Genomic DNA, 15,398 nt, shown 5'->3' on the forward strand with positions numbered 1-15,398 from the left:
TATGGAGGTCCAGATAGGCAGGAACCTGGAACAGGGCAAGAATCTTGAAAGGCTGGGTCTTGGGAGGGGGCTCTTGGGCCCACAAGAACTTACCCTATCCAACAAAAATGTGCTTTGAGACTGAAGGAGAATGGACTGCCTTTCCAGGACCGAGACGACTTGGGCTGCAGGAGTAATCCTCATGGGTACACCTGGGAGCTTTAAATACAGGTAAGCCCTAGAACCTAAGGCAACCATTCGGAATGGGACTGAGTTGTGCAGATTTAAAACTGAGACTCAGAAATATTTTAGGGGGATGAACTTTCCATGGAACGGAGACTATGCACATGGTTGGGAATAAGGAAACTCCAGGCCAGGGAAAAAATAAGAAAGGGGTTAAAGTTCAGGGTTTTGGTTACAGTTTTGGATAGCATCAGGGATAGGATTTATGGTTTGGGGGTAGGATTTAATGTTAGGGTACGGGTTAGGGTATGGGTTAAGGTACGGGTTAGGGTTAGGCTACAGGCTAGTGTACGGGTTAGGATTAGGGTATGGGTTAGGGTTAAGGTACGGGTTAGGGTTAGAGTACGGGTTAGTCTCTGGACCGAGACTGGCAGGAGTAAGGCAGTCAGGAGCCCCCCTAGGGTTGGGGTTAGGGGCTAGGGGAATGGCAGGTAGAGCTCTCCTGCTCTCAATGCTTTCAGAAGTGTCAAATGGTGTATTTTGCTTTGTGGTGTCAGTCTGTGTCCTCCTGTAATGCTCAGGTGGCCCAAATCCCTGGGGCATGGAGCCAGGGACCTAGGGAGAGACCTCTCAGAAGCCACGTGATGGTTAGTGTTAGGGCCCATGTGCACGGCACCCCTCGTCTTCGGGAACTGTTCCGAGCTTGGGATGGGCGGTGTGTCTTGAGGGCAGAGTCAGGTTGAATGTCAGGCTCAGAGTTTGCCGCCAGGCGGTGCAGAAAGTTCAGTTTCACCGGGATGGGCATTCAGAGTTCTGCTCTGAGCGTTTCCCAGAGTTCCCAGTGGTGTGGTTTCCTTCTGGGTGGCAGCCCGAATCCCTTGATAATGCTCGGCTGTCCCGAATACCTGGTGCTTTGGAGCAAGGCTCTAGGGAGAGATGCTCAGAAGCCAACCTAGGGTTAGGCTTAGGATTTAGGGGCATGACAGGCCTTATGTGCTGGTGCTGTGAATGGCCTCAGTGGTCTGAGTTGAGGCCATGTGTCAGGGGGGACTGTCAGGCTCAAGGACTGTGGAATGGGCACGCTGAATTTGGGGTTCATTGGGATGGAACAGCGCAGTTCTCCTGCTTGGAATGCTTACCGGAGTTCCCAATGGCACGTTTTCCTTTTTAGTGGCAGGCTGAGTCCTCTGGCCCTGGTCAGGTGTCTCAAGTCCCTGGGGCTTTGGAGCCAGGCTCTGGGGACAGAGTGCTCCGAAGCCAACCTAGGGTTAGGCTTAGAGCTTAGGGGCATGACAGGCCTGATGTACCGGCACTGTGATGAGATTTCCGGGGTCTGAGTAGAGGCTGTGGGTCAGCGGGGAGGGTCAGGCTCAGGGATTGTGGCCTGGGCACGTTGAACTTGGGTTTCTTTGGGATGGACCGGCACAGTTCTCCTGCTCGGAATGCTTACTGGAGTTCCCAATGGCACGTTTTCCTTTGAGGTGGCAGGTTGAGTCCTCTGATACTTGTCAGGTGTCCCAAATCCCTGTGGCTTTGGAGCCAGTTCTAGGGACAGAGCGCTCAGAAGCCAACCTAGGGTGAGGCTTAGGGCTCAGGGGCATGACAGGCCTGATGTGCTGGTGCTGTGATGAGCTTCCCGGGGTCCGAGTTGAGGCCGTGGGTCAGTGGGGAGTGTCAGGCTCAGGGATTGTGGCCTGGGCACGTTGAACTCAGGGTTTGTTGGGATGGACCGACACAGTTCTCCTGCTCGGAAAGCTTTCCGGAGTTCCCAATGGCACTTTTTCCTGTTTATTGGCAGGCTGAGTCCTCTGGCCCTGGTCAGGTGTCCCCAGTCCCTGGGGCTTTGGAGCCAGGCCCCTGGGGACAGACCTTTCAGAAGCCTCCGTAGGGTCACGGTTAGGGCCCAGGGGCACGGCAGGCCTGATGTGCAAGCACCGTAGGCTACTCTGGGGGGTCTGTCTTGAGGGAGTGGGCCAGGTTTAGTATCAGGCTGAGGGTTGGCCACCTGAGGGTACCAAATTTGTGCGTTGGCTGGGATGGGCATTCTGAATTCTCTTGTTCGGAACGCTCTCCGGAGTTGCAAGTAGTGCGTTTGAATTCTTTTTGGCATTTGAGTCCTCTGATATCGCTCAGTTACTGCCATCCCTGGGGCTTTGGAGGCAGGCTACTGGATGCAGAAACTTAGAAGCCACTCTAGGGATAGACTTAGGGCCTAGGGTCATTGGAGCCCTGATTTGGCCACTCTGGGGCAAGCTTTGGGGTGCGGGGGATCCGAGTTGGGGGTGTGGGTCAGGGTGAGTTTCAGGCTCAGGGTTTGCGAGCAGAAGGCCTTTGAAAGTGGCATTTCGCTGCGATGGGCACGCAGGGTTCTCGTACTCGGAAAGCTTTGCCCCGAGGTCCCAATGGTGCGTTTTCCTTCTGGGAGACAGGCTGCATCCTCTGGTATTCCTCAGGTGCCCCCGATCCCTGTGGATTTAGAGCCAGGCCTCTGGAGCCATAGCCCTCAGAAGTCAGCGAGGGATAGGGTGCGGGCCTAGGGGCACGGCAGGCCCGACGTACCAGCACTGTGGCCTGCTTCTCGGGGGTTTGTCTTGAGGGCGTGGGTCAGGTTGAGTGTCAGGCTCAGGGTTGGCCGCCAGAAGGCGCAAAATTTGTGTGTTCCTTGGGATGGGCATTCAGAGTTCTGTTCCGAATGCTTTCCCATGTTCCCAATGGCGCGTTTTCCTTCCGGGTGGCAGCCTGAGTCCCTTCATATTGCTCAGGTGTCCCAAATCTTTGGGGCTTTGGAGCCAGGTTCTGGGGACTGACCCCTGAGCAGCCAACCCAGGGTGAGGGTTAGGACATAGGGGCACGGGACGCCTGATGTGCCAGCACTGTGTTGATGTTCCCGGAGGTGAGGGTCGAGGGTGTGGGTCAGCGTGAGTGTCTTTAGTCAGCGTGAGTGTCTTGCTCTTCTTTTCGGCCAGGGGACCGCTGAAAGTGTCGGTTCACTGGGGTGGGCATGCAGTGCTCTCCTGCTGTGAATCCTTTCCGGGGTTCCAACCAGCGGGGTTTCTTTCTTGGTGGCAAGCAGAGTCCTCTGGTATTGCTCAGGTGTGCCCTGTCCGTGGGGCTCTGGAGCGAGACCTGCGGGAACAAGGCACTCAGGAGCCCACCTAGGGTCGGGTTTAGGGCCTAGGGGTACGGCAGGCATAGCTCTCCTGCTCTCAGCGCTTTCAGAAGTGCCAAATGGTGCATTTTGCTTTGTGGTGTCAGTCTGTGTCCTCCAGTATTGCTCAGGTGGCGCAAATCCCTGGGGCATGGAGCCAGGGACCTAGGGAGAGACCTCTCAGAAGCCACGTGAGGTTTAGGGTTAGGGTTAGGGTTAGGGCCCAGGTGCATGGCACTCCTGGTTGCGAGAACTGTGGCGAGCTTGGGATGGGCGGTGTGTCTTGAGGGCGGGAGTCAGGTCGAGTGTCAGGCTCACGGTTGGCCGCCAGGCGGCACAGAAAGTGCCGTTTCGCTGGGATGGGCGTTCAGAGTTCTGCTCTCAGCGCTTTCCGGAGTTCCCCGTGGTGCGGTTTCCTTCTGGGTGGCAGCCTGAGTCCCTTGATACTGCTTGGGTATCCCGAATACCTGGTGCTTTGGAGCAAGGCTCTTGGGAGGGACGCTCAGAAACCAACCTAGGGTTAGGCTTAGGGCATAGGGGCATGACAGGCCTGATGTGCCGGTGCTGTGAATGACTTCCAGTGGTCTGAGTTGAGGCCGAAGGTCAGGGGGAGTCTCAGGCTCAAGTACTGCATCCTGGGCACATTGAACTCGGGGTTCGTTGGGATGGACCGGCGCAGTTCTCTTGTTCAGAATGCTCACCGGAGTTCCCCATGGCACGTTTTCCTTTTTAGTGGCAGGCTGAGTCCTCTGGCTCTGGTCAGGTGTCTCAATTCTCTGGGGCTTTGGAGCCAGGCTCTGGGGACAGAGTGCTACAAAGCCCACCTAGGGTTAGGCTTAGGGCTTAGGGGCATGACAGGCCTGATGTACCGGTGCTGTGATGAGCTTTCTGGGGTCTGAGTTGAGGCCGTGGGCCAGCGGGGAGTTTCAGGCTCAGGGATTGCGGCCTGGGCATGTTGAACTTGAGCTTCATTGGGATGGACCGGCACCGTTCTCCTGTTCGGAATGCTTACTAGAGTTCCCAATGGCACGTTTTCCTTTGAGGTGGCAGGTTGAGTCCTCTGGTACTTGTCAGGTATCCCAAATCCCTGTGGCTTTGGAGCCAGTTCTGGGGACAGAGTGCTCAGAAGGCAACCTAGGGTGAGGCTTAGGACTTAGGGGCACGACAAGCCTGATGTGCTGGCGCTGTGATGAGCTTCCTGGGGACTGAGTTGAGGCCGTGCGTCAGAGGGGAGTACCAGGCTCAGGGATTGCGGCCTGGACACGTTGATCTCAGGTTCGTTGGGATGGACCGGCACAGTTCTCCTGCTCGGAATGCTTACGGGACTTCCCAATGGCACGTTTTCCTTTTTAATGACAGGCTCAGTCCTCTGGCACTGGTCAGGTGTCCCCAGTTCCTAGGGCTTTGGAGCCAGGCCCCTGGGGGGACAGACCCTTCAGAAGCCTCCGTAGGGTCACGGTTAGGGCCTAGGGGCATGGCAGGCCTGACATGCAAGGGCTGTAGCCTGCTCTGCGGGGTTTCTCTTGAGGGCAAGGGTCAGGTTGAGCGTCAGTTTCAGGGTTGGCGGCCAGGGGGCGACAAATTTGTGCTTTGGCTAGGATGGGCATTCAGATTTCTCGTGTTCTGAACACTTTCCGGAGTTGAAAGTAGTGTGTTTGAATTATTTTTGGCATTTGAGTCCTCTGATGTTGCTCAGTTACTGCCATCCCTGGGGCTTTGGAGCCAGGCTTCTGGATCCAGAAACTTAGAAGCCACCCTAGCGATAGACTTAGGGCCTAGGGTCATTGGAGCCCTGATCTGCCCACGCTGGGGCAAGCTTTGGGGTGCGGGGGGATCCGAGTTGGGGGTGTGGGTCAGGGTGAGTGTCAGGCTCAGGGTTTTCGGGCAGGGGGCCTTTGAAAGTGGCATTTCGCTGGGATGGGCACGCAGGCTTCTCCTACTCAGAAAGCTTTGCCCTGAGTTCCCAATGGTGCGTTTTCCTTCTGGGAGGTTTGTCTTGAGGGCGTGGGTCAGGCTGAGTGTCAGGCTCAGGGCTGGCCGCCAGAGGGCTCAAAATTTGTGCGTTCCTTGGGATGGGCATTCAGAGTTCTGCTCTGAATGCTTTTCCGAGTTCCCTATGGCGAGTTTTCCTTCCGGGTGGCTGCCTGAGTCCCTCGATATTGCTCGGGTGTCCCGAATCTTTGGGGCTTTGGAGCCAGGTTCTGGGGACTGACCCCTGAGCGGCCAACCCAGGGTGAGGGTTAGGACATAGGGGCATGGGACGCCTGATGTGCCAGCGCTGCATCGAGGTTCCCGGGGGTGAGGGTCGAGGGTGTGGGTCAGTGTGAGTGTCTTTCGTCAGTGTGTCTTGCTCCTCTTTTCGGCCGGGGGACCGCTAAAAGTGTGGGTTCACTGGGGTGGATATGCAGCGCTCTCCTGCTATGAATCCTTTCCGGGGTTCCAACCAGTGGGGTTTCTTTCTTGGTGGCAAGCTGAGTCCTCTGGTATTAGTTAGGTGTTCCCTGTCCGTGGGGCTCTGGAGCAAGACCTGCGGGAACAAGGCACTCAGGAGCCCACCTAGGGTTGGGGTTAGGGCCTAGGGGCATGGCAGGCAGACCACTCCTACTCTCAACGCTTTCAGAAGTGCCAAATGGCACATTTTACTTTGTGGTGTCAGTCTGTGTCCCCTGGTATTGCTCAGGTGGCGCAAATTCCTGGGGCATGGAGCCAGGGACCTAGGGAGAGACTTCTCAGAAGCCAGGTGAGGTTTAGGGTTAGGGTTAGGGCCCAGGTGCATGGCACTCCTGGTCTGTGTTGAACTATGGCGAGCTGGGATGGGCAGTGTGTCTTGAGGGTGGGATCAGGTTGGGAGTCAGGCTCAGGGTTTGCCGCCAGGCGGCGCGGAAAGTGCAGTTTCGCAGGGATGGGCATTCAGAGTTCTGCTCTGAGTGCTTTCCAGAGTTCACAGTGGTGGGGTTTCCTTCTTGGTGGCAGCCCGAATCCCGTGATACTGCTCGGGTGTCCCGGATACCTGGTGCTTTGGAGCAAGGCTCTGGGAAGAGACGCTCAATAGCCAACCTGGGGTTAGGCTTAGAGCTTAGGGGCATGACAGGCCTGATGTGCTGGTCCTGTGAATGGCCTCAGTGGTCTGAGTTGAGGCCGCGGGTCGCGGGGGGTGTCAGGCTCAAGGACTCCGTCCTGGGTACGGTGAAGTCGGGGTCCCAGATGTGTACTATTTCATGCAGATGAGTGTGCTCCTGGATGCCTGGGCCTGTTCTGGGTGCTGGAGATATGGTCATCAAGAGACAAGTTGCGTCCTGTCCAGATGCAGTACTTGTCCCAGTGTGAGAGCACGGCAGCCAATCAGAGGGCAACAGCACCCGAGGGCGAGTGTTGTCTCTTGAATGAGGTGGTCAGAGAAGGCTTCTCTCAAACGTGGCCGTTGGCAAACAACAAAGACAAAAATTACCCAAAATACCATCAATTGCTAAGCATGGGCCATGCTCTGAAGTCATCTTCCTAAAACCATCACCCCAGGACCATGAGACAACATGAGACAAGAGTGCAATCAGGAGACGGTGTACAAAACCTCAGCACTCCTCCTACGCGCCGTCGAGACCTTCAGAGTAAGGAGAGCCCAGGGAGACACCACCCGTCGTGGGGGACTCCAGACGGTGTCCTGCAACGGCAAGCACGAGGGGATCTAGACAGAGCTCAGACAGGCTCGTCAGCTGTGACAGTGAGGATGGCAGCCACGGGGGACCCTCCTCCCAGCTCTTCCTCAAGTCTGAATCCACGCTAAGATGTAAAGGGTATCCTAAAGATGCTGTGCAAGAAACAGCCATTTTCCACTGCTCTTCCCCAGGGTGAACGCAGGCCACCTGTGTCGTTCCCAGGCCCTGAAGCCCAGGAGACCCCTGAGGCCAGTCGCTGCCCGGGCCACCTACACTGCACAGGACTGCAGAGGTCTCTGGAAAGTTCTTCCCCACACTGACACAAGGCAAACCCGGTCCTGTGGTGACACTGCCCCCTGCTGGCCACGCAGCTACCAACACGGCTTCTGGAGGATGGGGTAAATTTCTGAGATGTCAAGTCATGGTTTCCACCCCCACCGCTTCTGCATTTTCCACTGTGGGACAGTGAAAACACAGGTGCTGGAAACAAAATCATAGGTGACAGAGAGGGCCCGCCCAGGCCTCCCGCGGAGCCCCCAGCAAGCCAGACGCGGTCCTGCTATTCTGCTCCCAAGCCCACGTGCTGGCCTCCCCCCCGCCTCCCCTCCTCATCCCCTGCGCCCTCATCCACTCCCGGGGCAGGGTGGCCTCACCGAGGGAGCATGGCACCTCTCGCTCCATGCAGATGCAGACATGCTGTGGGAACCCCTCCACCCCAGAGGCTAAAGTGAGCACCAGGATGAACACTCATCTGGAGGTGCTCCCACTCCTTCCACACACACACCGTCTGTGACTGACAGGCGAGGCCACACATCCTGAATCTAGATGCTGCTGAGAAGGTGTCTATGGATGTGGCGAAGGCCCAGCACCAGCTGACTTTATGTGAGTCTTCCCTGAGGAGGAAGACGTGCGGCCTGTGGTCAACAGCCTTGGCCTGTGCCCTTCCTGATGGCAGGCCCTGAGGAATCCACACTCACCTAGCTTCCTGCCACTGTACCATGGCCACAGAGGCCCTGGCATGCACTTCCTGCTCCTCTCCAGCCCTGTCTGCACCTGGACATTCGGGGTCAGAGCAGGACCAGCAAGCCTCTTCTCCCCTGCATGGAGTGTGCTGGCATCCCCCACCTGGCACGCGACACTCTCTCCAAAACCACCAGGTACACAGAAAACCCACGAATGTGGTGGAGCTCCATGAGAAGAGGGACTGTGGGGGCCCGGCACTGTGCCTGGCACGGGGAGTTCTCCATCAGCAGAATCAACGGCTGAAGGCGCTCTGTGTCAGGCCTAACAGCCCCAGGTCCCCTCACTGCCCAGCCCCAGCCCCCCAGGGGCAAACCGCAGGGTAGGGGCACCGACGGCCTGGCCTGACGCCTCCCTCATCAGGGTCTTGGGCTCGCTGGTACTGCCCACCCTTCTCGGCCCCTTTACGGGCTTCCCAGTCCTGCCTTGAGGAGGGCCAAAGAAAAATCTGGAAATGCCAAAAAATTACCTGTTTACATTAACACTTCCAAAATTTTGGTGCTTATGGGACAGATCTATTTTCAGGTAAATTTCTTTTGAAACGTGAAGCCATGTAGAATAACATCAAAATATTCATGTGTTAGGGAACCAGGTTACATATTAGCACTGAAATCAATCACTTCAGAACAAAAAGGAGCAAACGTATCTCTTATTGTAACAGACATCCAGCAATCAAAGTCAATAAGGAAAGACCACTAGCCTGTTAGAAAAATCACAATAACACAGACATAAGATCACCTATGGGAAAATAAGGTATTTTATGACTTTGGGATTCTTAAGATGGGTGCAGAAACAAACTTAAGGGGAATTTACCCAATTAAGGATTTCTGTAACGGAGAGTGACAGTCTGGCAGAGGTGGTAGCTTCTAAAGCCAACAGGGATGCATACCTACAACATGGACTAAACAAACAGCACAGCAGAATAAAAAAACAAAAACCACAGAATAGGCAATCCACAGAGAAACATGTGAAGCCCAAAAGCAAATAAGGAGGGTCAGATGCTCCACGTCACAATCAATCAGACATGAAAATAAAGACACCAGCAAGATGCCACCGGATACCATCAGGACGGCAAATCTGAGAAGTCAGATGACCCCAGGCTGCCGTGGGCGAGGCTGGGGCTGGGCCTGCGACCTGGGACCCTTGTGACCCCTGGCCATGCCCAGCTCCGTGCTCCCCAGAGACACTCAGAGGACAGCACGCCTCACCAACAGCGGAGGCCTGCAAACCCACAAAAAGATGCTGCAGTTTTCAGAGATTCTGATTCCTAAACATGTCCCTGGAAGGCGGGCTGGGATGACCCAGACTGATGCCAAGGTCAGGGGTGGAGGGTCTGGACACCCACCAGGGTGGGCAGCTAGGTGCCCTGAGTCACACAGAGGAAAGGGGGAATCGCCTACCGTGGAGCCTTCCTCTGTTCTGAAAGTGCCACCGAGCCTTGCTAAGCTCAGGGGAAACCCACACAGCCCTCCAGTGTGTGATACACCCGTGCTCCGGGACTCACACAGTCTGAGGTTGCAGGTATTGAGGAAAACGGTCTGAAGTGTTCTCATTTACAAACAAATGGACAGTCTCCACTGGTGCACAGAACCAGCAGATGCTATCAGCGACACAGCACGTTAACGGTGTACCACAGTCCGCGCCCCTGGAGACCTACGCGCACTCACCCACCTTCCAGACATAGCAGCCCTTCTCTGCTGGGGAAGACGTGCTGGCACTTCCGGGTGTCAAGCCGCCTTCTAACAACTCCATCTTCTTGCTGAACTGCACCTCCAAAATGGGGACAGCCTCGGGCATCTTGGCGGATATCAGGTGATAAGCTATGTCTGGCTTCCCAATGAACCGTTGGAGGATGCTAATTTCAAAAGGTGTGTGAACCTTAATGTCGTCTATATCTTCTCTTTCAAATCTGTGCATGAGCAAAGAACTCGAGTCATGGATTTCCAACCCGGACACAAGGATGGTAAGACTTCCTGCTTTAACATGACATGCTGTTCCCTGGGAGATAACAGCAGGAATTTGGACCACTACCCCTTCTTTTCCAAGAGCCTTGGGACTAGCCGTTGAGGTGCCCCCCTTGGACTTTGTTTCTGCTGGCATCTTCCAAAGCTTGGAGCTAAAGGGCCACCAAGAAGGGGACTCCAGCTCCATCAGCAACCTAAAAGACCAAACAAAACACAGAAACACAGTCAACTGAGTTTTAATGTTTTCCTGAAGACTGTTAACCATTTTGTAGTGTTCTTTTCCACAAGCACTCCGTGAAGCGGAAGAGCAGGAATTACTATCCGTGTGTTTTAGAAAAGAAAACAGGCTAAGAGCAGGATCTCGTAGGCCTACGGACACAAAGCCCATCAGTAGTAAACACAAAACATGAACACACGTCTTCTGACTAGAACGATGCCCTTTTCACATTGGACCCTGGGTAATTCTGACTCAAAACAAATCCTGACCTCAATCTGGAACGTTCTGCAGTAATCTCTCCTTTCCAATGTGGTAACAAGCATGTGTGGCTACTGGGCATCCAGAGTGTGGCTGATATAACGAGGGACTGAATTTTCAAATTAAGTACAGGTGGCTAGTGGCTACCACAGTGGATGGCACCATTGTAACGTACCCATGAATACAAAGAGATCTACCTTGTAGCAAAAAAAAAAAAAAAAAAAAAAAGGAAGCAGGAAAAGAAAAGCAAAGGAACAAAGATCAAATGGTATCGACAGAAAATAAATATCAAGATGGTGGATAGACTCAACCATATTAGTAATTATACTAAATGTAAATAGACTAAATCCTCTAATTTAAAGGCAGACTCTCAGTCTGGATTAAAGAAAAAACCACCAAGACACAGCTATGTCTTATTTATAAGAGACACTGAAATATAAGGACACAGAAACATCAAAAGCAAAGGGACTGGAAAAAAGACATATTGTGCCGAAAATAAACTCTAAGACAGGGAGTGTTACCAGGGGTAAAGACAGACAATAAATAATAATAAGAGAGTCAATTTGACAAAAAGACTTAATACTAAACATGTATATCTAACACAATTTCAAAATTCATTAAGCAAAAATTAACAAAACTAAAAGGAGTAATAGACAATCACGGTTGTAGATTTCAACAAATTTCTCTCCATAATTAACACAGCAAGAAGACAAAAATGATGAGTAAGAATATAAACACTATTTAATCCACTCAGGCTGACTGGTATTTATGGAAACATCATCCAACCGCTGAATACATACCCTTTTAAAGTATATTCAAAACTTTAAGAAAAGAGTATAACACGTTTCAATAAATTTCAAGTATACCATCTGTCCCCAAAGAAATGAAATCTGAAATTAATGACAAAAGACTAATAGAAAGTCCTCAAATATTTGGAGATTAAGCACAATTCTAAATAAAGGAAATTGGACAATATCTGAAGTGAATGAAACAAAACAATATGCAGTAAATGGCAGGAGGCAAATAGAGCAGTCACGAGGAAAATTTATACTTCTCAATGCATGTATTTGAAAACTTCTCAGAAAGGTTTATAATCAGTGATTTAAGCTTCTGTTGCGAAAAGTTATAAATTAAACCCAGAGTAGAAGAACGGAAAAGCAGAAATCAATGAAACTGAAAACAGAAAAAAGAAAATATTAACAAAGCCAAAAGTTGGTTCTTTGAAGTAATTTTTAAAAATTAAACCCAAAAGTTGGTTCTTTGAAGTAATTTTTAAAAACCTTACAAGACATGAACAAGAATAAAACAAAGAGGGGTGCCTGGGTGGTTCAGTCGGTTAAGCGTCTGCCTTTGGCTCAGGTCATGATCCCACGGTCCTGGGATCCCCCACATCATGCTCCCTGCTCTGTGGGGAGGCTGCTTCTCCTTCTCCCTCTCCTGCTCCCCCTGCTTGTGCCCTCTCGCTCTCTGTCAAATAAATAAATAAAATCTAAAAAAAAAAAAAAAAAAGAATAAAGCAAAGAAAATGCACATTACCAATATCAGGAATAAAAAGGGAGGCATCACCATAGATCCTTTTAGCCCTGGAAAGCCTTCTAGGGGATATCATACCCAACTTTACACCAATAAATGGGACAACTTATATGAAATAGACAAAATACTCAAAACACCCAACCTTCCAAAACTGAAGCAAGAAGTAGTTTAAGAATATGAACACCCATAACAAAGTGGCAGCAAGAGAAATTTAGAAAAAAAATCACATTTACGAATGTACCAAAAATAATAAAATACCTTAGGGATAAATTTAACCAAGGAAATGAAAGACTTGTACTCTGAAAACTATCAGACCTTGATTAAAAACAAACAAACAAACAAACTAAAGATGACACAAGCAAATGGAAATACGTACTATGCTCACGGACTGGAATAATTAATACTGTGAAAATGTCTATAATTCCCAAAGCAATCAACCGATTTAACGCAATCCCTATCAAAATACCAAGAGCATTTTCCACAGAACTAGAAAAATACTAAAATTTGTATGGAACCACAAAAGACCTCAACTAGCCAAGGTGATCTTGAGAAAGAAGAACAAAGCTGGAGGTAGAGGTATCAGAATCACAGATTTCAGGATATACTACCAAATTGTAGTAATCATAACAGTACACAGTACTGACACAAAAGCAGACACACCGATCAAAGGAATACAAGAGAGAGTCCAGAAATACACCCACACTTACACTGTCAATTAATATATGACGAAGGAGGCAAGAATATACAACAGGGAAAGGACAGTCTCTTTAACAAATGGTGGTGTGAAAACTAGACAGCCACATGCAAAAGAATGAAATAGGACTCTTTCTTACACCATACACAAAAATTAGCTCAAAATGGATTAATGGATTAAATGTGAGACTTGAATCCATAAAACTCCTAAAAGAAAACATATACAGTAAAATCGCCTTGACATCCACCTTGGTAACATATTTATGGATATGTCTCTTTAGGCAATGGAAAGAAAAGTGAAAACAAACTGTTGGGACTACATCAAAATAAAAAGCTTCTGCACAGCAAAGGAAATCACTGACAAAACAAAAAGGCAATCTACTGAATGGGAAAAGTTATTGGCAAATGATACATGTGATAAGAGGTTAATATCCAAAATATATAAAGAACTTATACAATTCATCACCAAAACAAATGAACAATCCAATTAAAAAATGGGCAGAGGATCTGAATAGGCCTTTTCCCAAAGAACACATCCATGTGGCCAAAAGACACATGAAAAGATCTCAACATCACTCATCATCAGGGAAATACAAATGAAAACCACATTGAGATATCACCTCACACCGGTCTGAATGGCTAAAATTAACAACACAGGAGACAACAGGTGTTGGTGAGGATGCAGAGAAAGGTGAACCCTCTTGCACTGTTGATGGGAATGCAAACTGGTACAGCCACTCTGGAAAACAGTAAGGAGGTTCCTCAAAAATTAAAAACAGAATTACCATATGATCCAGTAATTCCACTACTGGGTATTTACCCAAAGAAAATAAAAACACTAGTGATAAAGATATCTACACCCCTATCTCTACTGCAGCATTATTTACAATATCCAAAATACGGAGGTAACCCAAGGGTCTCCCTAGATGGATAATGAAGATGTGACACACACACACACATACACACACACACACACACACACACACACACACACACACACAGTGGAATATTACTCAGCCACAAAAAAAGAATGAAGTCTTGCCTTTTGCAAGCATGTGGATGGAGCTAGAGGGTATTAATGCTAAGTGAAATAAGACAGAGAAAGACAAACACTACATGACTTTACTTATACGTAGAACCTAAAAAACTAAACAAACGAACAAACAAAAAGCAGAAACAGACCCATAAATACAGAGAACTGATGGCTGCCAGAGGGGAGAGGGTTGGGGGAGGGGCAAAATGGATGAAGGGGAGTGGGTGATACAGGCTTCCAGTATGGAACAAATAAATCATGGAGAGAAAGGGTACAGCATAGGGAATATGGTCAATGGTATTGTAATACCAACACAGATGGAAGCTACACTTGTGGTGAGTATAACATTAATTTGTCAAATCACTATGTTGTACATCTGAAATTAACAGAGCATTGTGTATCAACTATACTTCAACTAAAAAAAGGGTGGCATGGATGTCCACCCTCAGTTGGCTATACTGTGGTGTGCTTTCCCCAACTGGAGCAGTGTCAGAAAAAGTACGTGAGGAGCCTCGACATCCACCCTTACCTGGCTGCAGTAGGACTGCTTCCCCTAAGTGGGATGGTGGTAGGGAAGGCCACATGAAGAGCCATCAGTAACAAGGGAAACCTTACTGGCTCAGTGGAGGGGGACGGTAACAAGACCCCCCCAATTCTCCCAGCTAGGGCACAGTTATGAGGAAGCTTGAAATCCCACCCCCAGCCGGCAGCAACAGGTGTCTGTTCCTATCCCAAGGCACAAACAAGGGCCACGTGGGGAATTGGGGCTCTCATCCTCACACAGCAGTAAGAGGAATCAGCTTCCCTTCTCCTTCCCTTCTTTCCCTCTTTCCTTTAAGAGAGAAAGAGAGAGAGTGGGGGAGGGAGAGAGAGAATCTCAAGCAGTCTCATCGCCCAGCATGGAGCCCAACGTGGGGCTTCATCGCACCACCCTGAGATCACGGCCTGCGCCGAATTAAGAGATGGTTAACCCACTGAGCCACCCAGGCGCCCCAAGAGGAAATAGTTTCTTACTCCTGGAGCACCATGTCGGGGAAAGCTCTGCTAAAACAGAAAAACAAGATTCAGAATCTTAATACCCAAAATGTCCAGGATACAATGAAGAATCGCCATGCCAAGAAGCAGGAAAATCTCTTCTTAAATAAAAAATAGAAGCAAATGCCAAAACCAGGATGAAACTGATGGAATTACTGGACAAGAATTCTAAAGCACCATCATATAAGTATTTCCACAAGCAATTATGGACATGCTGGAAATAAATTAAAAACCAGAAAGTCTTAGCAGAGAAACAGAAGACACAGTAAAGTATCCGGAAATTTTTGAACTTAGAAATACAATAACCGATAAAAAAATGGGTAGACGTAGACTTCAGCCTGAGATGACAGATAAAAGAATCTGTGAAATTAACGATCAAAGAACAGAAATTACCCAATCTGAACAACAGAGAGAAAATACTAAAAACAACAATGACAACAATCCCAAGGGTCCAAAACAAAAGACTGAACACTCATCACCACCACTCCAGCAGGAGAAGAGAAAGAGCGTGGGGCTGGAAAAGGACTCAAACAAATAATGGCCGAACATTTCCCAATTTAGGCAAAAAGACATAAATAAGCCCATAGAGTTAAAAAAAAAAAAACCTAATCAGACCCCCACAGCATAAAACCAAAGAAATTACCGTGAAGTTATGTTAAACAAAGAAAAGATCTTGACAGTG

At 49.8% G+C, this 15,398-nt stretch overlaps 1 protein-coding gene across 1 annotated transcript in view; it reads right to left on the minus strand.

Annotated features, from left to right (window-relative positions):
* Nucleotides 1–15,398, minus strand: part of LOC114204193 (synaptosomal-associated protein 47-like) — a 31,505-nt gene that overhangs the window by 4,196 nt on the left and 11,911 nt on the right. The window contains exon 2 of the mRNA XM_088019891.1: nt 9,655–10,141. Coding sequence (XP_087876017.1) covers nt 9,655–10,141 — 487 coding nt within the window. The remainder of the gene's footprint in view (nt 1–9,654; nt 10,142–15,398) is intronic.

The sequence above is a fragment of the Eumetopias jubatus genome, unplaced genomic scaffold (assembly GCF_037043125.1).
Source record: "Eumetopias jubatus isolate StellerSeaLion01/CBP00866 unplaced genomic scaffold, mEumJub1_p1.0 scaffold_17, whole genome shotgun sequence".
Lineage (NCBI taxonomy): Eukaryota > Metazoa > Chordata > Mammalia > Carnivora > Otariidae > Eumetopias > Eumetopias jubatus.